Here is a 22761-nt window from a genome sequence, read left to right as displayed (position 1 = left end):
ACCTAGATAAGAGAGAGCTCAGCTGATGCTGTCTGTAGGGTCTCTTAAGAGCAGCTTTGGGAGTGAGAGAGAAAACCACCCCAGAGTCTTCCCATGATCTATCATACCCCTTCTCCATCAGAGTCTCTCCTATAAACTTTGACCAGTGGAGATCTCTAGACCCCGACAGACAAAGGTTTCCTTCAGTCCCTGACGGTAAGAGTAAAGCTCTGCAGTGGCCCAAATTCTTCCCCAGTATAGAACTGGTCTTATGCCGACCCGACAGAAATAGGTCTGTGTCCAACATCCAACCTAAGGGGAAGAAGTGGCATGCTAACCGTGAGTTCCAGCAGCTGCCACAAAAAAAGATTCTCTGAGATTACCAGGATGCTAACATTCTTATGCCCCCATAGCTCTGCTCCGTAGAGAGGGGCACCTAAGGCTTGGAAGTTATAGATTTGAATCACCGGAGAGATAAGTCTAGAGTGAGAGCCCCTTTGAAGCTTTAGCATCCCCCCTATGGGATGTTCCAGTTGAGTCTGCACCTTGAGATGTGCATTGCCCATGCCATATGCTCGGTGAGGGTGATCCCAAGATATTCAATGGTATGCCCCCCTTGAGAGGGGTATCCTTCAGAGTGGGATTGGATCCAGTAATCAGACAAGAGTTAAAAATCATATATTTTGTTTTTGCCACATTAATTTCCAATTTTGCAGTCGGCAAAAGCTGCTAAATTTGTCTAAAATGTTCTGCAGCCCCCATTGGAGCTTTAGACAAAAGGAGTATATCATCTGCAAAAAATAAGGCTGGAACCTTCAGATTGGCTAATCTGGGAGCATAAATATCACATAAATGTGGATGGGCTATCAAATCATTAACATACAAGGTGAACAAAGTTGGGGCAAGCACACAGCTCTGTCTCAGCCCCCTACTGATAGGAAAAGGTTCTGCCACTTTGGCCCAACCGACCACATCTAACCTGAGCAAACGTTTGCTCATGGAGCCATACAATGATGCGGAGAAGATGGTTAAGAATGCCCATGTCTGATAACACCTCTCACAGAGTAGGTCTGGGGACCAGGTCGAAAGCAGAACGTAGGTCCACAAACATGAGGTACGGCTGGCCACCCTCGAGTGCCAGAGTTTTCCAGTGTAAATGCTGTAGTCTAAACACCTGACTATTAGTAGAGGTGCAGTCACGAAAACCCATTTGTAGAGGGGTAAGGATGTTGTTGGCCTTTTCCCAATCCTGAAGTCGATCAAGATTAATTCTACTGCGCAACTTTTGTGTGCTGTCTATAAGGCGGATAGGGCTATAATTGGTTGGTAGAAAAGGAGAGCCCTTTTTATGAACCGTTACAATTTCAGCCCCTACCCACGATTGATTTCAATATGTCATTAAAAATAGGGTAAAATATATGCCCCCCAAACATCAACCTCAGCAAGGATCAGATCACCCAGTCTTTGATCAATTCCTGGTACTTTGTTGGGAATTATCTTCTTTATTGCTAGACACACTTCCTGGCTCATAATGGGAGAGAATTCTGCACAGTCACGCTCTTCACAGGATCCCACTGCACGGGGCCTGATTCAGCTATAGGGGATGGGCTCTCTCCCAGTGTTGGAGAATACAGGTCAGAAAAGTGAGCTATCCAGTCGGCAGCTGCAATGTTGAACTCTAAGTGGCAGTAGCCCTCTTTGCTCTCCATAGTTATCAGGTACCGAAAAGTGTGTTGATCTCCCGCTTTGGCAGCCATCAGAAGATCATCCAATCTCCCCCTCGGTTAGCGGTATTCTTGCTGACCTGGAGGCTTTCCAATTGGTGCAATTGGTTCGTCAGTCTACCCATTCAGGCGGCCACACCTTAGATCCGTTCTTCACCAATCTGACAGACGCTGTGGTCTCCGCCGTCACACCTCTTGGCTGGACGGACCACTCTTTGGTTACCATCTGCACCCCTCTGCCGGGAATGGTTATTGTTCCCCCGGCAAAGCTGGTTACAAAGCGGCAATGGAGTAAATTACGGCTGGAGGACTTACATCGTGTCCTCGCTGAGGAGCCTTTAGAACCTGTAATGCTGGTTGATTCAGGTTACGAGAAGTTCTGCTCCTGGGTCTCCAAGGCGCTTGACGCCCTTATTCCTATTGCCGCCTGTAAAGTCAGCTCCAGGGACTCCAGTCCGTGGTACGATGGTGCCTTACGTATACTCAAGGGTGGCTGTAGGCGAGCAGAGAGTGCTTGGCGGAAGGCGTACGATAGCGGGAAGAAAGCTTTGTATCTCGCCTCCGTCAAAGCTTACCATCGGGCTGTTTGCCAAGCTCGGGCAGCTTACTACGCCACTGAATTTGGCAACAGCTCCAACCCCTCTAAAACCATCTTTAAAGTGATGAAGGACCTTTTGGCAAAGCGTGTCTGCACCACGACTACTGGTTCCACCTTTCACTGTGAGGCTCTTGCTCGTTTTTTCCTGGAAAAGGTCGAAAACATTTATAGGACGTTCCCCTGTACAGGGCCTCCGGCAGAGCCTCCGACCAACATCTATGGCGGTACCACCTTGCACGTTTTGCCCTCGCTGACATCAGAGGAGTTTGACCTCCTGGCCCTGCAGGTTAAATCAGGGTCCCCCGCTGATCCCCTTACAGCGACGCTTTTTAGAGAGCAGTCGTTTGTGGGGCGGGCCGTGGTTCATTCCCTCATTAACATCTCGTTAGAATCGAGCACGGTACCCGCTAGCTGGAAGCGGGCAGTGGTTTCTCCCATCTTGAAGAAGCCGTCCCTGGATCCAGATAAACCTGAAAACTATAGGCCCATCTCCTTACTTCCGTGGCCGACTAAAGTGTTGGAGGCCCATGTCAACAAAGTTCTTTCTGCCCACCTTCTCCATGCTAACATCTTGGATCCCACCCAGAATGGGTTCCGTGCTGGTCACAGCACGGAGACCGCCCTCCTCTCCATGGCTGAACATCTTCGCACGGTGATGGATGCGGGACAGACAGCAGCGCTCGTCTTATTGGACTTGAGCGCCGCGTTTGATACTGTTTCGCATCCTATCCTGTTGCATCGCCTGGAGGAGATCGGGCTGGGTGGACCTGCCCTCCAGTGGTTCCGGTCTTTTCTTGACGATCGGTTCTTTAGCGTTGCCGTCCCACCGTTCCAGTCCCAATTCCATCCTTTGAAACAGGGGGTGCCGCAAGGATCCTCGCTGAGTCCCACGTTGTTTAATCTATACGTGAGACCGCTGGCTGAGGTCGTCAAGCATTGGGGCATGACCATGGTCTCATATGCTGACGACACCCAGCTAGCGGTTACGATCAGCGGGGATGCCGACCGGGATGCCCCCAGGTTTCAGAGTGGACTTAGGGCGGTGGCGAGCTGGATGAGGAACAACTGTCTCCAGCTCAACGCCAAGAAAACAGAGATCATGATCGTGGGTAAGAGATCGGAGCTATGGGGGGACAGGTGGTGGCCTATGGAGCTGGGGCCGGCCCCCCTTCCGGTCACGGAATTAAAGAACTTAGGAGTATGGATGGATCCCTCCCTCAGCTATGTTGGCCATACGAAGAAAATTGCGGCCTGTTGCTTTGGTATCTTACGGTCGCTTCGCCCCGTTTTGAAGTTCTTTGACCATCGCACCAGGCAGCTTATCGTCCAGGCGACAGTGTTATCGCGCCTGGACTATGCCAGCTCTCTTCTGGTAGGGTCCAATGTGGCCGAGGTCACCCGCCTCCAACGTGTCCAGAACTCTGCGGCGAGAGCTATTGTTGGCCTACCCCGTTCTTGTTCTGCCTCCAGCACATTGAGATCACTGCACTGGCTGCCTATTCGGGCCAGAATCCAGTTTAAAGTGCTGTGTATGGCGTTCAAGATTTTGAGGGGGGTTGGCCCTTCTATTCTTGCGGATCTTCTGTCCTGGTATGTGCCCACTCGGCCCCTGAGATCCTTGGGTCAGGCACTTACTGTGATCCCCAGATACAGGCTGTGTCGGGTTGGCGGCCGCTCTTTCCGGGTCAGAGCAGCTGAGCTCTGGAATTCCCTTCCCCCAGAGTTGCGCCTACTAGATGATCTTTTAGTTTTCCGTAAAGCCCTAAAAACTTTTTTGTTTTAACAAAATTTTCTTTTCTCTGTTCTGTTGTGTTTTTTGTGGTGTTGCATTTTTACCTGCCGTGCGCCTGGACGCCCCTTTGCTGGGGCAGCAGTGCGCATTACAAATGTATGTAACATAACATAACATAACATCTCCCATGGTCCCAATCATTTTTTGCATCAAGGACGGCTTTTTTGTAAGCGGCCCACCTCAGAGATATAATTCTCCTATCCTGGTGCTTAAGAGAGTAAAACGGTGACCTTCGTGTTTCTACAGGTTTGGTTGAACAAGGATGATAGTCTTCTCCTGCCTACCATAGGCTTTGATCCCACAATAAAGTAGTTTTTGAGGCTCTCAAGCAGTCAGTTATGAACATACCAGATCTTCTTGAGGGAATCTCCCTGATCAAGACCTAGGTCCAAGCTAAGCAGTTTCTCAAGGATTCCTTCAACACATCTATACATAGACCCTGCTTCCTCTTGTGAATGTGCCATAGAACTCCATTTAATTCTGCGTCAATTAGTAGACAATCCAATTCTATTATCAAAGGGATCTAAGAGACAGGTTGATCTCCTTTGATCAGGAAGAACCATGGTAAGAACTAGAGAGTTATGATCGCTGTCGTGTCTAACTGTTACTGCCATGTCTATAAGGATTTTTTTATGAGAAAACAGACCTGACTGGCATTTTCTTTAATGTTACCAATATTTCATTTGATTTATACCGCATGATTTGCTTAATATTTTTTGTTGATTCTAGAACACTGATTTAATTTTTTTGTGTCTTTCAGACAGGCATTTTGTAATAATGTCATAATTTGTCAAATGGATGCTTAAAAAAAACAGTAATTAAATTACTCAGGCCATTCAAAATAGATAAAGGTCTAAGACTGTTTATTGGTAGAAACAGCAGTTCTAAATAGCAGGTCAGGCCCGTTTTCTCATAAAAAGTTTATAAGGTCCCGCCTGACCCTAGTAGGACCAAACCCCCCTTGTTGTAAATGTCTATAAGGAAAGCATAATATCAATCAATAGGTAGTATATAAGGCTTGAGCAATTAATACAGTTAAATGGGTGCTTCCCGTTCCTGTCAGAAGGTGTTCTGCCATTACATGCACACATACACTGTTTTAAAACTAATGCCATGGGGCGGGGACCATTTCCTAATCCGAGGAATTACTAAATCAGGGATAGACCATACTCTATCTTCCTCTTGCGATAGGTATGGGGAGTTACTGCCCAGGAGCTCAAATTGACAGCTAACCCCCCCACAATTTGACAGCACTTTCAGGAATAGAGGCTAGGTGGGAGGACAGTAGTTCGATAGTAGGAGATTCCTGTTTTTCCCCACTGGTCTAAAGTAAACATTGAATACATATATAACTCTACTTGGGGAAAATGATAGTCTAACGCATGAAATGTCATCGAAGGCAATTGTGAGCTCGTTAACAGCACACCCCAGGAAAAGGCCAACCCAGGTCAAAAGTCCCCCAAATGGCCTGCCCTTCCCATTTTTTGTCGCTGCCTTACTGAAATTTGCATATCCTACGCGATGGACCAGTGTGGTTAACTAAGTCTCTTGAAACAAACAAAGATCATGCTGATATATAAAGAGAACCCAATAAGCACAATCCATGCTAGAGGCCAATCTTGCCACATTCCATGAGAGAAACTTGAGTCTGAGTGGGGGTGGGGTCCAGATGGATCCCGGTGCGTCAGGATTCCCTTCCCAGGAGGCAGTCTCCTTCACAACATAAAGGTTGGAATAAGTGGACAATGGCATCCTGAGTTTCACCTCCCTACTACATATCCTACTAGAGCAGGACTTACAAGGGATTTATAGAAGGGATTATCCAGGCATGCCATAGCCAAAGGTCTGCTATTGACAGGGCTGGGAATGGAGATGGATTGATCTGTGGATAGGTGAGGATGCATTACTAGATCAGAAGGGGCCCCAATGGTCGGCACAATGCTAACCTGATGTTCTAGGGAATGGTCACCTTGGATACCCATTAAGCTATTCACCTGCCTTCCACCCTCCCACCTCTGCTTGTCTAAACAACCCCCAGAGCTATATAACACAGTTGGGACAGTGTATGTAATAACACCAATGTCTAGGAGTCAGTCAACTCCTTATCAAGTGTCATAACGGATGGAAACGGGGACAGTACAAACCACACAGTTGTGTTGCAGGCCTTCAAATTCTGGCTTTAGGAACAGGGGGGTACACAAATGTTGCTTCTGCAAAAGATAGTCATGCCTAATGTAGTAACCATGTTTGTGGAAATAACCTTGGGGCATTGATGCAATGCTCAACACACTTTCGTTGTTGCCCATAGGGCCAAAGATCAGCCTACCAAATGTGGATTCTTAAAGCTAATTATTACACAGTACCTAGGTCGATCCACTGGCCATGGCCCAATCCACCCCACTCAGTGGGTGAATAATATATTGATAATAGCCCACAAAAGAGAGAAATCCATGTTCCTTGGGAGCCAGTCCAATGTTTTGTTCATTAGCTCATCATATGATTCTTGCTGATCCTCTCGTAGCTGAGGAACTCCGGTCAAGACTGCCACAAATGGACAAGACACAGGGGATAAGTTTATAACAGGATGTTTCTGGCTACCAAATGGGCCACGGGATCCAGGGGACTCGTCCGTGTTTTTCTTTATTGGGCAATGGACTCCCTTGGGCGCTCTTGTTGGACTGTTGCCTCGTTAGAGGAGATTACTAGATAGAGCTAAATTAGATGTAGAAGGACCTGTATTGGCACAATTTAATCACTAGTAGCTGGTATAGGAAGCCTACAAGCTGCAGAAGTGTTTGGGATTAAGCTGGAGCAGCAGGCCTAAGTCCATGCGGTGTGAGAAGCAGCACTTTGCTGATGTCATTAAGTCCTTGTTCCACCGCAGCAAGGCATGCTAAAATTGGGGCAAGCTCAAAACTCAAACTGTCCTTGACTGGGAAGCATGTCCACCACTAGTTGCGCCAGCCAAGACGGTGAAGTAACATTGCCCCCACCTATTGAAGAACTGAGGGTCAGATCACTATAGAAATCTGACCCAATTTTGTGTCTATGGGTTCAAGACCCAGTGAGTTTGGGCCGGGTCACCCTTTTAGACAACTTGATGACTGTCAGGGATTGACAACACTCCTTATGGGACATCACCTGGGGGGGGGGGGGGAGCAGCTTCAGATGGACAAACAGAAGGAGCATGGTCCTTAACCTGATCATGTGAGTTCCCATTGGTCATAATAATATGTATGTTAACAACAGGTACATTAGATGGAATGGGTGGGGACATACCGGAGCCCAAATACAGCCTTCTCTCAGTTATTCACAATAGCCCTGTATTTCCGTGTTGCGAATGTGCAAGGATGCGTCCAAGTGCATCCAGGAAATCCAGGGTGTGCTCAGTGCCATTGTGCACCCTATGTGCTTGGCATTTAATGTTCCTATGTATCAGAAATATAGATTTTGTGTTTAAGTGCAGCACTGGGACAATGTGCAGCTCTGGCCCCATGTGCAAAATGTTGGAAAGGGTGCTGTTGCAAGGGCGCTGCTGCCTGCTAGTACGCTGGTTGTTTTTCGAGATGCCATCCAGGGACTGAACACATCTCACAGATCCTAGTTCTTAGGATCCTCCTCTGTGCAAATATCAGTGTCAGGGATGCTGTTTGGTGCAGGGGACTTTCTCATTGAACAGGGTCCTGCTTATTCCCATGAGTTTTTCTTGCGTGCCATGGTGTTTTTTTGTGGTAGGATGCTAGTCTGTGCTGGGACCCATCTTAATACCAAGGATGCTGCTTAGTGCGGGGGTTCTGTCCAGTCACTAAAGTGCTCCTCAGAGTTAGGACATTGCTATCTTACTTGACAGGATACTGGGTGTTGCTCATGTTTCAAGTATTGTGCTCAGTGACAGGGTCTGCTCATGTGCACAGATGTGCTGCTTAAATACAGAGTTTCTGGTCAATATGCCCCAAGTGCTGCAAGTGTGCCATTTTGGTCTGCGAATCACTTGTACCACAAATAAGAAGGACTAGGGTGCCCTGACAATGTTGTCTACTAAAAAGCTGCCCACGTAAGAGTGATTGTGGAATGGATAAGTGCCAAAAGGGAAAATATATGGATGTTCAGGGATAGGGAGATAGTGGATAGATGCCTTTGTGACATTACATGATTAGCAAAATCTCCCAGGCCCCAGAACACCTATTTATACCTTCCAGTTAAAAATGTTCTTGAGATATGGGATAGAGTCATGTGACAGAAAAGATTAACTATGTTGCCATCCTCAAATACCCCAATCCATGCCAACTTCAAAGTCACCCCTGCTCTTTATGAGTAGGTGTTCAAACATTGGGCATAGGCAGGGTGTCATATCTGATATTTTTTAGCAAGATGGCATAAAATCATTTGATCAATCTGAAAAAGAATTTGGCATCACAGAAAAAGATAAGATTACAGTATTTTCAGATATGCCACTGGATAATGCATCCTTCGCTTAGACAAGCAGCCATCTGAGAACTGACACCAATGGTAAAGTTTATGAGGACTCACCTCAGTACCCAAGGGATGATTTTAGGCATGTATAAGATTCTAATGGACCCCTTGGAGTTTTCAGATGGACAAAAGACCTCAACCAAGTGTTTTCTGAGGAGACCTTGACGGAAACATGGTTAAATATTTGAAAAACAGGGGGGGCGTGGCCATCCGTCGTGGAAGATGGCTGCTCACTGAAGCGGCTCCCGTCACCCGCCACAGTAATCCCCCAACATCTGAGAAAATATCAAACACCACAGATACAAACCATATGCATGTGCCCTATTGACTCCGGAGCGCCGATGAGTATAGCTGCAGGCGGGGATCACGACCACAGTGCCTGGGACAGAGATGAGGCCTTTGAAGCGGGACCGGGCTGCGTCCTTACATACTTTGACTCAGCGGAAGAGCCACGCGTCGGAGGTGGCCAGGAGTAAACTAGCCGGATTGCCTTCGGCTTGGGGGCGCCCTCCCCGGGGACTGGCCACTGAGGTGTGACATAAGCTGAGGATAGTGGCCGTGAAAGAAACTTGACCCCCTTCCTCTCTTGACCGGGTGGGTGTGACGCTGTCGCCTGTCTCCCTCTAGTGTGGGTCTCCAAATGCAGCGCCATCGAAAGGAACATGCAACACAGTATTGAGGCCTTATGTGACTTTCTGCTGATGCTTTGAGGCACTGCCAGGGAGCCGATAGTGAAAATACCGGGCACCCATGGCCAAAGGGACGCTGGTGGGAGGATTGCCGCTAATACATAACAATTCCCTCCGGGGAAGTTGCTGTCCCACCAAGAGGACTTAAGCCCTCAACCAGTGGGTCTTGGAGTGGTATGCCTTGGGGGGGGACTTGATAGAACTGTGCCTCAGTGGCCCATCAAGACCCTTGAGGGAAGATCATAGTGGCTGTAGGGTGGAGACGATGAATGCCTTAAGCCCGCCACTCAGCTGCGAAGGAAAAGATACTGGCGGGTGTGCCCAACCGCAGGGCTTCATTAAACTTTCTATTGACTGCCCTGGTGAGAAGTCGCTCCTGTTTTTACCATCCGGGGATTGGCATCGTTACTACTTGGCGTGTGCCCCTGGGAGATTCAGAAGGCACCAGCCACACTAGAGTGCTGTGGCCTGCACCGCCGTGCCTGCGGTCCCTGAAGAGTAGCGCAGGCACTTTGAGCAGTAGTGTGAGGAGAAGAGAAAACTATCAAAAAGAACCTGAATGAACAGGTCAAAAAGAGCCTAACCTGGGGGTGTGGGAAAAACAGTATGTTTCCCCTAGTCACCTGAAGAAAAGAAAGGGCAAGACTGTGCCTTTCTTGAGTCCCCTCACTCACCAGGGTTTCCCCTTGGTGACATGCTTCATCATTGGGGTCCTCCCAGTCCTCTACGGACTGAGGCGTGCTGCAACTTGCGAAGTTACGTAGGAGCACTTAAAGCAAGTACTATGTGTAGTGCAAGTGTTGTGAAGTGGAGTGGGATAAAGTGATTTAAAATAAACAACTAGTGGGCCAAATATACTTTATTCTTGCTCCTAGCTGAGTAATTAAAAAACGGGGTAATATGCTAGAGGCCCTAACTGTAATGAGTAAGTGTGCCTAGCATACAGTCAACTAGTTTCGAGCTTCCCCTAGCTCTTCCTCAGGACCACACCGGGACCAGCCCAGTGTGAGAAACCACTCCTAGAAGACCTAAATAAGGTGACAAAAATTGTGAGTGAAACGCTGCAACTAATAAGCATGCGTTAAAATACATACGTAAGTATACGTCAGGATATATCTGTTGGATAAAAAAACACCATTAAGGAATCCAAGGCAACAGTATGCAACAATAAAATCAATAGTGATCACACTATACACCAGTGCAGGGTACATCCAGACTCCTTAACGTGCCGCTAAGTGGATGTTCAAAAAAGCATTAATAAAAGCTTCCATGCAGGTGCTGTGCTACAGGGTGGGTAAAAAGATTATATGAATGCAATTGCTGTTCATACGTCAAACAAACATTAAAAAACATGCATCTGACATAACAAATAACACAAACAAGACTGACAAAAGAGTAGACCATTACATACAATTTTAAAGGCAAATGATAAGCCTCATGGTCAGCGGAGGGGGTGTGGAAATCTCGTACACCTAGAGAAAAATATATACGAGTTGGTTAATGGGCTCACGTGTCTCAATCAAATAGGGTCCATGCCCTATGGTGAACCTTCACGATTTTGGAGGAGAAGCGAAAAACGAAGTTGGAGGGAGACTCGAGATCGCCGTCATATTGGTGAGCATGATCGGCTTCCCCCAGGGCTTGTCACTTACTTGTACGTCGAAATCCGCACTCAGGGAAACCTACTAGCGCCCAGCCTCTCGGACCGCATGTTGTTTGGTCAAGCGCGGCTGTCTAATTTCTAGTACCATTTCCGCATGGAAAGTAAGGGCGGACTAGGCCGTGTAGGTCCTTCCTGTGGTGGCCATGTTGGAATGGGAAGGATCGGGAAAATAATGCCCATTGAGGATTATTAGAAGACCTATTTTGATCGTTCAGAGGAACATATGAGGGAAATTGTAGTTTCACGCCGAAGTGAAGGCTACCATTAATTATGTGCCGACTTTGTGGATTTTCTACACAAATAGCCTTAATATAGAAAAAATAGTGCCTTTAGCCAGGTATATTGATGGGATATTCAATCTCGTGTGATCCTTTGGAACAATGAAATAAACGAGAGAGAGATTGTGGAAAAAAGTGCCCATCATAAGTTTGGGAGAGGAAGGTTTCTTAAGGATATAGGAGAGTCTCGCCTCGAGAAGGATTATTTATCAATAAAGTTACAGTAATTCAAAGTCTAGAAACCCAGGTAAATATGTTTTTTTATGAAAACTTTTGATTTTGGTTGGTAAGTAAAGTCTCATAATTTCAAAGAATCAAATAAATTGTCCCCATGGTATATCATCATTAAGACCATTGGTATCGGACCGCAATTTAAAAACCCAACGTTGCTCTTTTTCATGTAGTATCCTTTCAATGTTGGGATAGTTGTCAACGTGTTCAATAATGACCCACCTGAAGTCATTGGGTGTGTGGTGGTGTTCAAGGAAATGTGTGGTCATTTTTGTATTGTTTCTTTTACACCTGAAATTGCTTCGGTGTTCGGTCATTCTGGTGTTTGCCTTTCTAGTGGTCATGCCCACATAGTGGAGATTGCACACACAAGTGATGAGGTACACTACACCTGTCGTGTTGCAGTTTGTGAATGATCTCAGGTTCCATGTTGTACCATTGTTGTAAAGGACTGTTTTGGTCGTGGTGGTAAGATGGCACACACTGCAGTTGCCACATGGGTGGTGTCCTACTGGTAATGGATGGAGTAGGCGTACTAGTTTCAGTGAGAGGTCCTTGGACCATATTAAATTATGGAAAAGGTATATTGATGACGTGTTTCTCATCTGGGAAGGGGATGATGCGGATTTTGAATTATTCCAACTCTGGTTGAACCAACAAGACCCCTTTTTGAAATTCACCTACACTATGAGTAGGTCTAAGCTGGTTTTCCTTGACCTGAATATATCAGCACAGGAAGGTCGCCTTATCACAACCACACATTTCAAACCTACTGCAAGAAACTGCCTTCTAACATATGACAGTTTCCACCCGCGAAGTCTGAAGAACAATCTCCCATTTGGACAATTCCTGCGCCTGAGACGAAATTGTACTACTCGACAAGATTATAAGATCCAGGCCAAGGACCTCTCACTGAAACTAGTCCAACGACAGTACCCACAACACCTAGTGTCGACGGCACAAAAAAGAGCATCCAACAATAACAGGGAAGCCCTCCTCGAACATAAACCCAAGGATACAGAAAAGAATCTCAGAAGACAGATCTGTATTACCACATTTAACATCGCCTCAGACAAAGTAACCAAAATAATAAAAAAACACTGGCGCATTCTGAACAGTGGAGGACTGGACCTACAAAAACCCATGTTCAGCCATAAAAAAGCAAAAAACTTGAGGAATTACCTGGTGCATACCAGACCCAACACAGCAAAAATCACTGGACCAGTACGCCTACTCCATCCATTACCAGTAGGACACCACCCATGTGGCAACTGCAGTGTGTGCCATCTTACCACCACGACCAAAACAGTCCTTTACAACAATGGTACAACATGGAACCTGAGATCATTCACAAACTGCAACACGACAGGTGTAGTGTACCTCATCACTTGTGTGTGCAATCTCCACTATGTGGGCATGACCACTAGAAAGGCAAACACCAGAATGACCGAACACCGAAGCAATTTCAGGTGTAAAAGAAACAATACAAAAATGACCACACATTTCCTTGAACACCACCACACACCCAATGACTTCAGGTGGGTCATTATTGAACACGTTGACAACTATCCCAACATTGAAAGGATACTACATGAAAAAGAGCAACGTTGGGTTTTTAAATTGCGGTCCGATACCAATGGTCTTAATGATGATATACCATGGGGACAATTTATTTGATTCTTTGAAATTATGAGACTTTACTTACCAACCAAAATCAAAAGTTTTCATAAAAAAACATATTTACCTGGGTTTCTAGACTTTGAATTACTGTAACTTTATTGATAAATAATCCTTCTCGAGGCGAGACTCTCCTATATCCTTAAGAAACCTTCCTCTCCCAAACTTATGATGGGCACTTTTTTCCACAATCTCTCTCTCGTTTATTTCATTGTTCCAAAGGATCACACGAGATCGAATATCCCATCAATATACCTGGCTAAAGGCACTATTTTTTCTATATTAAGGCTATTTGTGTAGAAAATCCACAAAGTCGGCACATAATTAATGGTAGCCTTCACTTCGGCGTGAAACTACAATTTCCCTCATATGTTCCTCTGAACGATCAAAATAGGTCTTCTAATAATCCTCAATGGGCATTATTTTCCCGATCCTTCCCATTCCAACATGGCCACCACAGGAAGGACCTACACGGCCTAGTCCGCCCTTACTTTCCATGCGGAAATGGTACTAGAAATTAGACAGCCGCGCTTGACCAAACAACATGCGGTCCGAGAGGTTGGGCGCTAGTAGGTTTCCCTGAGTGCGGATTTCGACGTACAAGTAAGTGACAAGCCCTGGGGGAAGCCGATCATGCTCACCAATATGACGGCGATCTCGAGTCTCCCTCCAACTTCGTTTTTCGCTTCTCCTCCAAAATCGTGAAGGTTCACCATAGGGCATGGACCCTATTTGATTGAGACACGTGAGCCCATTAACCAACTCGTATATATTTTTCTCTAGGTGTACGAGATTTCCACACCCCCTCCGCTGACCATGAGGCTTATCATTTGCCTTTAAAATTGTATGTAATGGTCTACTCTTTTGTCAGTCTTGTTTGTGTTATTTGTTATGTCAGATGCATGTTTTTTAATGTTTGTTTGACGTATGAACAGCAATTGCATTCATATAATCTTTTTACCCACCCTGTAGCACAGCACCTGCATGGAAGCTTTTATTAATGCTTTTTTGAACATCCACTTAGCGGCACGTTAAGGAGTCTGGATGTACCCTGCACTGGTGTATAGTGTGATCACTATTGATTTTATTGTTGCATACTGTTGCCTTGGATTCCTTAATGGTGTTTTTTTATCCAACAGATATATCCTGACGTATACTTACGTATGTATTTTAACGCATGCTTATTAGTTGCAGCGTTTCACTCACAATTTTTGTCACCTTATTTAGGTCTTCTAGGAGTGGTTTCTCACACTGGGCTGGTCCCGGTGTGGTCCTGAGGAAGAGCTAGGGGAAGCTCGAAACTAGTTGACTGTATGCTAGGCACACTTACTCATTACAGTTAGGGCCTCTAGCATATTACCCCGTTTTTTAATTACTCAGCTAGGAGCAAGAATAAAGTATATTTGGCCCACTAGTTGTTTATTTTAAATCACTTTATCCCACTCCACTTCACAACACTTGCACTACACATAGTACTTGCTTTAAGTGCTCCTACGTAACTTCGCAAGTTGCAGCACGCCTCAGTCCGTAGAGGACTGGGAGGACCCCAATGATGAAGCATGTCACCAAGGGGAAACCCTGGTGAGTGAGGGGACTCAAGAAAGGCACAGTCTTGCCCTTTCTTTTCTTCAGGTGACTAGGGGAAACATACTGTTTTTCCCACACCCCCAGGTTAGGCTCTTTTTGACCTGTTCATTCAGGTTCTTTTTGATAGTTGTATAAATGGAGGGTGAACCTAACCTTTAAAAACCTCTTCTTCCCCCGTTTTTTGTTAACCGAGAAGAGAAAACTGACAGGCCGCAGAGTTGCTTTAACTTAGCTCCCTGGCAGGCAGCAGTGACTACTGAAGTACCCCCCCCCCCCATTGCTAACAGCACCAAAGTATGAGGTGTGTAAGAGCTTGGTGAGACTCCTCAATGATGACAGGTCGCAGGGCGGGACGCACCGTAGACCAGACCAAGCTAGACAAGTATACACAGCTGCAAGACTGTCACAATGATGGTGGAGGACCAGGGACCCCCTGGTGCCCAGGGGCCCTCAGGGGCGGAGGCGCTCACCCTTACTGAAGTGATGGCAGTGATTCAAGGCATCCACGTGGGCCTAGAATCCAGAATTGATTCAGTCTTCTCAAATGAGGTTAACCTGATGCGAGCAGACCAGTGTAAAATGGGGGGGGAGGGGCCCGTCAAAGAGGCAGAGGAGTCCATCGTCACCCTACAGGGCGACAACAAGACCCTGAAGAGTCAGGTTAAGGAACTGTGTGCAACCACCAATGCTATAGGGGCTAAACTGGGGGACTACAAAGTGCAATCAAGGAGGTATAACGTCCGTGTTATAGGGGTTCCGTAGCTCTCCGAGGGCCCTGCAGTAGACTTATTTGTAGAAGACCTCATACTGAAGCAGCTGCAGCACGAGCCTCTCAAAATACTTCTTCGCTGAGAGGGCGCATAGAGTCCCTGGTACCCCACCAATGCCTGGTGCGCCACCCACCAAAGTCTGGTGCACCACTGAGCCCTATAATAGCGCACATTTTCAACTAACGTGATCAGGAAGTTCTTCTTGCAGGTCGCTCACAGTGCGCCATCAGTCGAGTACCACAATGCCTTTAGTGCTTTCTTCCTGGATTTCATGCTCCGAGTGCAAAGACTACACAGGTCCTTTTCTTGAAGTTAAAAAAAATTGAGAGCCCGTGATATTTCCAGCGGTAGCCAAAGGCGAAACCTGGTATTTCATTGCCTCGGAGGTGACCTAGTACTGACTGAATGGTTGGAGAGTTGTCTGAAAGGCTGGACCTCGCAATCAGTCAGAGAGGAGACAAACTGGAATAGGTATCCAGAACGAGGAACAAGATGCAACCAACAAGTGAACATGTGGGACTGTCACTCCAGGACTGGGGCAGCAGCCCATCTTCGAATAGTTGGTGACAAACTAAGACCTTCCCCAGACTCTTCTGGCCAGTTTGGATCACCCACTAAGACAGGGGGGCTCCACCCCTCATCTGAAGGGAGGAGATTTTTCACAGGATGGGTTTTGAATTCTACAGAAGTTGATAACATGTGGTAACATTAAGGGCATTATTAAGACTTTGGCGGTCCTTCTGAGGCACCGCCATTGCTCTGTCCACAGCAGGACCACCAAAGCCATGGTGAGCCTGCCCACCTGATTCAAAGTTGAATCCAGGTCAGGTAGGCGTGCTGCGGCAGTGGACTGTTAGGCTCATAGGAGAGCCAAACATGCAGCCCGCTGCCATGACAGCGCCTGCAGCACGTTCCTGCATGGTGTGGAATGCATTCCACACTGTGCAGGAACAGGGGTGCAATTACAGGGGGCACAACATGTGTCCCCACATGCACCCTCAGGCCCAGATTCGGCAGGGGGCCAGTTGCCTTTCTGCCACCCTTTTCATGGCGGGCTCACCGCCTTGAAAGGGGGGGTGAAAAGGCAACTCATAATGTGATGGGCGGTGCCGGCAGCGACACCGCCAGCATATTCATGTAGGCTGCAGACCGCCGGCCCAGCAGAATCCTTGATCCCTGCAGAGCAGCAGTGTTGTGGCGGTCTGACTGCCACACTCTGAATACTGTGGGCAGCCCGCTGTGTGGGGGTGGTCAGACTGCCACCATGAGAACAGCGGTCCTCTGGACCGCCGTACTCTGAATTAGGCCCTAAGTCTTTTTATACAGTGGGAGGATGGCGGAATACCTACTCGGCGGGATCCGCAGCTTTACTCGTTTGTAGTTTATAGCATGTTTGAGTGCGGCAGGCACTCTATAGAGCTTGGGGGGGGGCGGTTCTAGGTTCGCCATGTAGGGAGTCAGGGAAGGGGTATACTAATGAGGTTTGTTTTTCACAAACTTTTTCTGTTCTGTTTTATCGACCTTGTGGTCTGGTTCTCACACTGTCACAGCAACATCCAGAAACTCTATTGATCGTATCCACTGTCCTAGGGCATTACACTCCGACACAACTACGCAGCCCCCAGTGAATCCCTGCAACCAGTTCTTCCTTCGATCACCATCCACGGCTCGCCTCTGCACCACAGCGAGGGCCTTTGCTCAGGGGCAGCACCCACACTTTCTTCCCATTAATTTCCCATGGCTGCCATCTTAGGGGCTCCTAGCTTCAAACACCTTTCCTGGAATGTCAATGGCCTGGGGGACAAGCTTAAAAGAGGGGTGGTAAGGTAATATCTTAAAGCAACATTCCCCTGTAATAGTTCTACTACAGCAGATGCACTTGCAGGGAAACACCTACAGCTCTCTTGACAGATGGGGTATAAAATAGTTGCCCATGCAGGATACACAACAGGGTCTGGGGGGGAGGGTCAGCATCCTACTGCTTAAATCACTTCCACTAATCATACAAAACACCTGGTCGGACCCACTAGGCAGCTATGTAGCAATCTCGGGACAGTGGGAGGGCCAGACCCTTAATCTCATCTCCCTTTAAATACCATTGAGGCTTCATGACGCTGCATTTTCAGACCTGTGTGTGCTCCTCCTCCTGCTCCCAGAGCAGTCATTGTTGATGGGGGGTGAATTTAATGCAGCTCTGTGTAATGTTAGTGATCACAGGCCTTCTCAAAAGCCACCATTGACAAGACGACCACTAGCTGACTTTATGTTTGTGCTCGACCTTGCTGATGTGGAGAACATTTAATCCCATGACACAATACACATACCACTCTGGAGCACTTGGTAGCCTTTCAAATATTGACTGTATGCTAACTCTGATGCAACAGCTGCCACACATTAGGGAAATATACCACCTCCCCAGGGGCATTTCAAATTATTCCCCAGTCTGTGAAGTCTATAGTCTAGAGATCCATAGCAATATACGCAAACCAATACTCAATCTCTGGTACCTCCAGATATCACGTATTCAGACAGGTCATTCTGAGGCTACTGACCACTACTTTAACAAAAATTAGGGATCAGTGGAATCCATGCAGTCATTGTGGGAGGTATACAAAACTGTCATATGGGGCCAGGGAATGGCATTGATAGCTGGGCAGGAGGGTATATAAAACTGTCATACGGGGCCAGGAAATGGCACTGATAGCTGGGCATAAAAAAAGAGAAAAAAGACCCGTTGGAAAAACTTGAGGAGGAAATCCGGGAGTTAGTAAGCCAGCTCACCACGGACACTCATGAGCATACTCATTACACTCTGTCGCTAAAGCAAAAAGAATACAGAGATGTTGCAACTAAAGTGGCTAGAGTCTGCCACCGAGCAACTCAACACCCCATTTAAGCAGTCACTGATAGGGCTGGTAAGCTTCTGGCTTGGTTACACAAGAGAGAGGCCGCATAACAATGGGTCCTTGAAATCTTGAATGATAGAGTCAACAAAGACTTTCTAGACCAAGAGTTGACAGACAGTGAAGTGTTGCAAGCGAGTGGAGACTTGACGTCAGGGAAGGCAATGGGGCCATACAGCCTCCCTACACTGAACACTTTGGGCTGGCGCTACAAGATCACACGTGCTACACCCCTGTGGGAAACAGCACAGTTGGGCACCTTAGCCTTACAGGGGGGTTTTGCAAATGTTTTTATACCCGAAGGAGAGTGGCATCTGGAACAAATATGGAAGATCATATTCAACATTGAACAGATGCTCGTGGGTACTGGTTATTGATTTAGCATTTTGCCTTATTGTATGTTTCCTAAGATTACGCAACCTGCTGCTCCTGTTGCCTCTCCTACTTCTGGCATTAAAACGTGTCTGATGTATGGTCAATGTGCAGCTGACAATTGATGTGGGCTTGGTTTTGTTTATTGCAAGTGGCTACTGCAGGCGGTGCGGCACAGAACTCCTGGGCTGCCATGGGAATTTGATGCATATTTGTCATTTGAGAACCTATGCTATGGTGTCATGATATATACTGCTTAACGTCACTGTGGTTCTTTTTCATGTTCTATGCAATAAAAAGATTTTCACAAAAAATATATTTGAAAAACTTGTAGGAATGTAACTTTTAAAGAACTGGCCTACAAGGTTTTACATCAATGGTACTGGACTCATGAGCAGTTCCACCAGATCTACCCAGCTGTGTCAGATAGTTGCTGGCCATGCTTGGGGGGCGGGGAGGAACCATGATACACATTTGGTGAGAGTGCTCTGGAACTACTCTGTTTTGGAAGGAAGTTCTTCAGCCACAAAAAGGGGGGTTTGGGCTATGAAATTTCAGAAGATCCAGAGTTGATTTTATTAGGACTATTTATTGACAGCCTAGGAAATCCCAGTAGCTATAGAATGAATCTATATATGCACATGTAGGGGGCAGTGAGGTCTTTGATAGTGATATATTGAAGGAGAAAAGAGCTCGCCTAGCATCGCACAGTGGCTTGGGAAATGTTGCCATGTTGATGGCAACATTGAATATTGAAATGTTGATGGCCTTTGAGAAACTGTGCCAATCATACAGAGAAGAAATGTACATGAATACGATCACCTAAGCTGAAATATATGTCCAATGTCCAAATTGGAGTTTTGATGTTTTCGGCCTCCTAGGTTGTGAGAAATACAATTGTCCACATGCTATGGCAGAAGGAACCTGAGGCTTCATCTTATCTCTTACAAATGGAGACAGGAGAGTTTAATGTTTTTCTGACTGAATGCTTCCTACAACAATAGATTCCATGTTTGTGCAAGATCACATACTGTCAATTCTGTGAGGGGAGGAGAGGGAAATGGAAGTTGAATATTTTGCTTTTGCATCGGTTATGCATGTGTACCGATTATCTTTAAAACGCTTTTAAACATTGTAGGAAAAAAACTAGGAATGTGCTTACCTCCATGAGAGATGACTTTTTTGTAAGGTTCTATGACTTTCATATCAATCCTCTGCTCCTGCTCTCCAATTACCACGGTTCTCCATAGCCTGTTGTCCTCTCGCTCCTCTTTAGCAGTGTATTCTGGGATAGATTCAGAATCCTCCTGTAGGACAACTTTGGTGGTAGATTGGTCTTCTAAGATAAGAGAGGTAGAACATACATGACATTGAAAGACTCACATACACAACATAGTACGCCTTTCCTAATAATAATATGGCTGTGAAGACTTTGAAGTGATATTGGAAGGAAATAGCCAGTTTTTGCATCATATGACTCCAACACTATTTATGATTCTGATTAAATGTAAGCTCTGAATGCTGAGTGGCTTGTCTTACAAAGATGATCCCATCAATGTTTTAGAACTAAACATTTTTTAATCTACTGCATGCATTTAACAATATAGATACATCACTATATGACAACCATGATTTGTGATTTAAACGAGCTGCTGTCTAAATCGCCTAAGCCCTCTTAACCTTTAATTTTATTTGGCTTAATTCACCATACAAGCCTCTCCATTAGTGTCTACAGACCTATATCTTGGAGAGAGAGGTATGAGGGGTTGGGGGGAAGCCATTTACCACAAGTCTGTACTTGTGCCAATGTATGCTGTCTCAACTGCTCCTATGCAACTATTGATAAATGAGGAAGAAAGAAACGTCCTACAATTCATGCACATAAGTAATGAGGATATTAATTCTAAAATATATATTTTTATTTTAATAATGCCTGATTGTAACTACAGGTTTGTTGCTTTGTACTTTCTATGTCCTATAAAAAAATATAGTTTGACGCACATTTTGCGTCCTAAATACAGTTTACAACAATAGCATCCCATTTGGTGTAAAATGTATGTTAATAACTCTAGTGGGGCAATATTTTAGTAGGCAATATTTAGGGCACAAAATTTATGTAACGGGATATTCTGAACAATATTGTTCTACCATACCGTTACCTTCTAGCCTTAGTCAGTGCAATATGAGTGAGCCGCTTTGGCACAAGTGCATATTTTATGCACTTATATACCCATCCAAAGTCACTCTTGGGGAGTATTCTGAGGGGTGTGTGGGAGGAAGGTGTGGGAATTCCTAGGATGAAGCATATGACCCATATTGAAGCAGTTATCCTGGCAACCAATGGTGAGGGATTGAGCTTTAAAGGCCTGGTCTAGGTCACGGTAGACTAGGTAAGTGCCAGGGCTGAGCCTTCAGCACCATGGAGAGAGCTCCTAGTCACAGTGTGAGGCCTCTGTCTTTCCAGGCACCTGAGCACCTAGGGGAATAAGCAACCTCCACCCACTGAGCACCTAGGGGAATAAGTAACCTCCACCCGAAACCTCCCTCCTTCAACTAACTTTTTGGCTGTGGGTGTGCAGACAACGGATCAGGGTGTTCCATGTAACATAAGATAAGGTAAGATAACATAACATAACATAAACCAACACAAGCTGGGGTGTACATTGGTAGTCCTTTAAAACGTTTGGAAAGCATTTCCCACATGTTCAAGACTCCCATAGCACCTCTGAGAGTTCCAAATGTACGTGAAGTATCAAATGTGGGAGAGATACCAATTAGTTCAGCATTTACCGAGAAGGAGTGCAGAAGGACAAGACATTAGGGAAAATATTTTTAAGTGGAACAAAAAAGGATTACTGAAATTAAATTCTCAATTTGTATATTTCCTAAGTATTTTACTGGTTGAATGAAATGCTTGTTCCTGTGACAGCTGTGAGCAAGCCCTGTTTGAGTAGGAATATTTTGTGAATATCCCTAAACAGGTATAAAGTATAATTAAAAATAGGCACTACTTAAATCTGTTGACATTTCTGAATGTGTCTGTGCAAACTCCATATCCAGCTCGCCTCACTTTACTCACCACCAACAGCCTTTTATCGTGGAATTTCAACTGCTAATGAAGCCACAATTTCTGTTACAAAATGCTCACTTGTTCGCGTTATCTGTAGACAGTGCCATTGGAAGCACTAATGTCCGGTCCCCCTTGAGTCACAATTACCAGTAGAGTCAGACGTGTGGGTAGCGTGTTCTTTTATTTCAATATTCCCTATCTCCTACACAGTGGGCCTACTTCTGAAGGGAGCTGATATCACCAGTGCTTCAGTGTCCGCATCCTCCTTCCCTTCTGTCAACTTCCTGTTCCCCACTACCCAACAGGAAGTGGTGCTCCATGTTCAAGGAACTGACTTGGATCCAGGGTTGCTGCAGGGTCCTAGAGTCCTGCTTTCTACATGACAACTACTTTGCCAAACAAAGATATCTATTTATTTATGTTATTTGTTTTTGTTTAGTGCTGGTGCGGTGAAAGATCACTGCTAAGTGCTTTCCAGGGTGTAGAAGTGTTGCATTTTGGCACAACGGATGGAAATAATAACAAACAGAAACAAGGAGTTAGCGTAAGCGGGGCACCAGAAACACAACAGGCAGTTGGAATTCATTCCACATAGCAGTCAGAGCAGAAACATCTTTAAGGACTTTCTAAATCTAAGAAAATGGCTTCCAGAGCGGAGGGGAAGAGCAAGGGAGCTCCAGAGAAAGTACTTTTGACCATGAAATGTCCTGCCCCGTAAAAATAGAGTCTGTTTTTGGTGGCTGGTTTTAGGTGTCTGATGGGCCAGTTTCGTTTCAATAGATTGATTAGATTCGAGGATGCCTGGTAGGCCTGGGCGAAAATTTTGTTCCGTTTGCGGAAATTGCGATAATTTGACATTTTCGCGTTCCGCGGAGAGCGCGAAAATGTCAAAAATTCCGGTTTCCGCAGCTTGGCGATAATTTGTTTCTTGCTCGCGCTGTAAAATAATACATTC

The 22761-nt window shown here is 45.9% G+C and overlaps 1 protein-coding gene across 1 annotated transcript in view; it reads right to left on the bottom strand.

Moving 5' to 3' along the window:
• The window catches only part of LOC146866111 (protein prune homolog 2-like), a 1273164-nt gene that overhangs the window by 191584 nt on the left and 1058819 nt on the right, over nt 1–22761 (bottom strand). Inside the window, exon 12 of the mRNA XM_085633391.1 lies at nt 19899–20075. Within this exon, the coding sequence (XP_085489517.1) occupies nt 19899–20075 (177 nt within the window). The remainder of the gene's footprint in view (nt 1–19898; nt 20076–22761) is intronic.

This window comes from Triturus cristatus, chromosome 2_1 (assembly GCF_964204655.1).
Source record: "Triturus cristatus chromosome 2_1, aTriCri1.1, whole genome shotgun sequence".
NCBI lineage: Eukaryota > Metazoa > Chordata > Amphibia > Caudata > Salamandridae > Triturus > Triturus cristatus.
The sequence above is the reverse complement of the archived record's forward strand: the minus strand, read 5'-3'. Positions and strand labels throughout refer to the sequence as shown.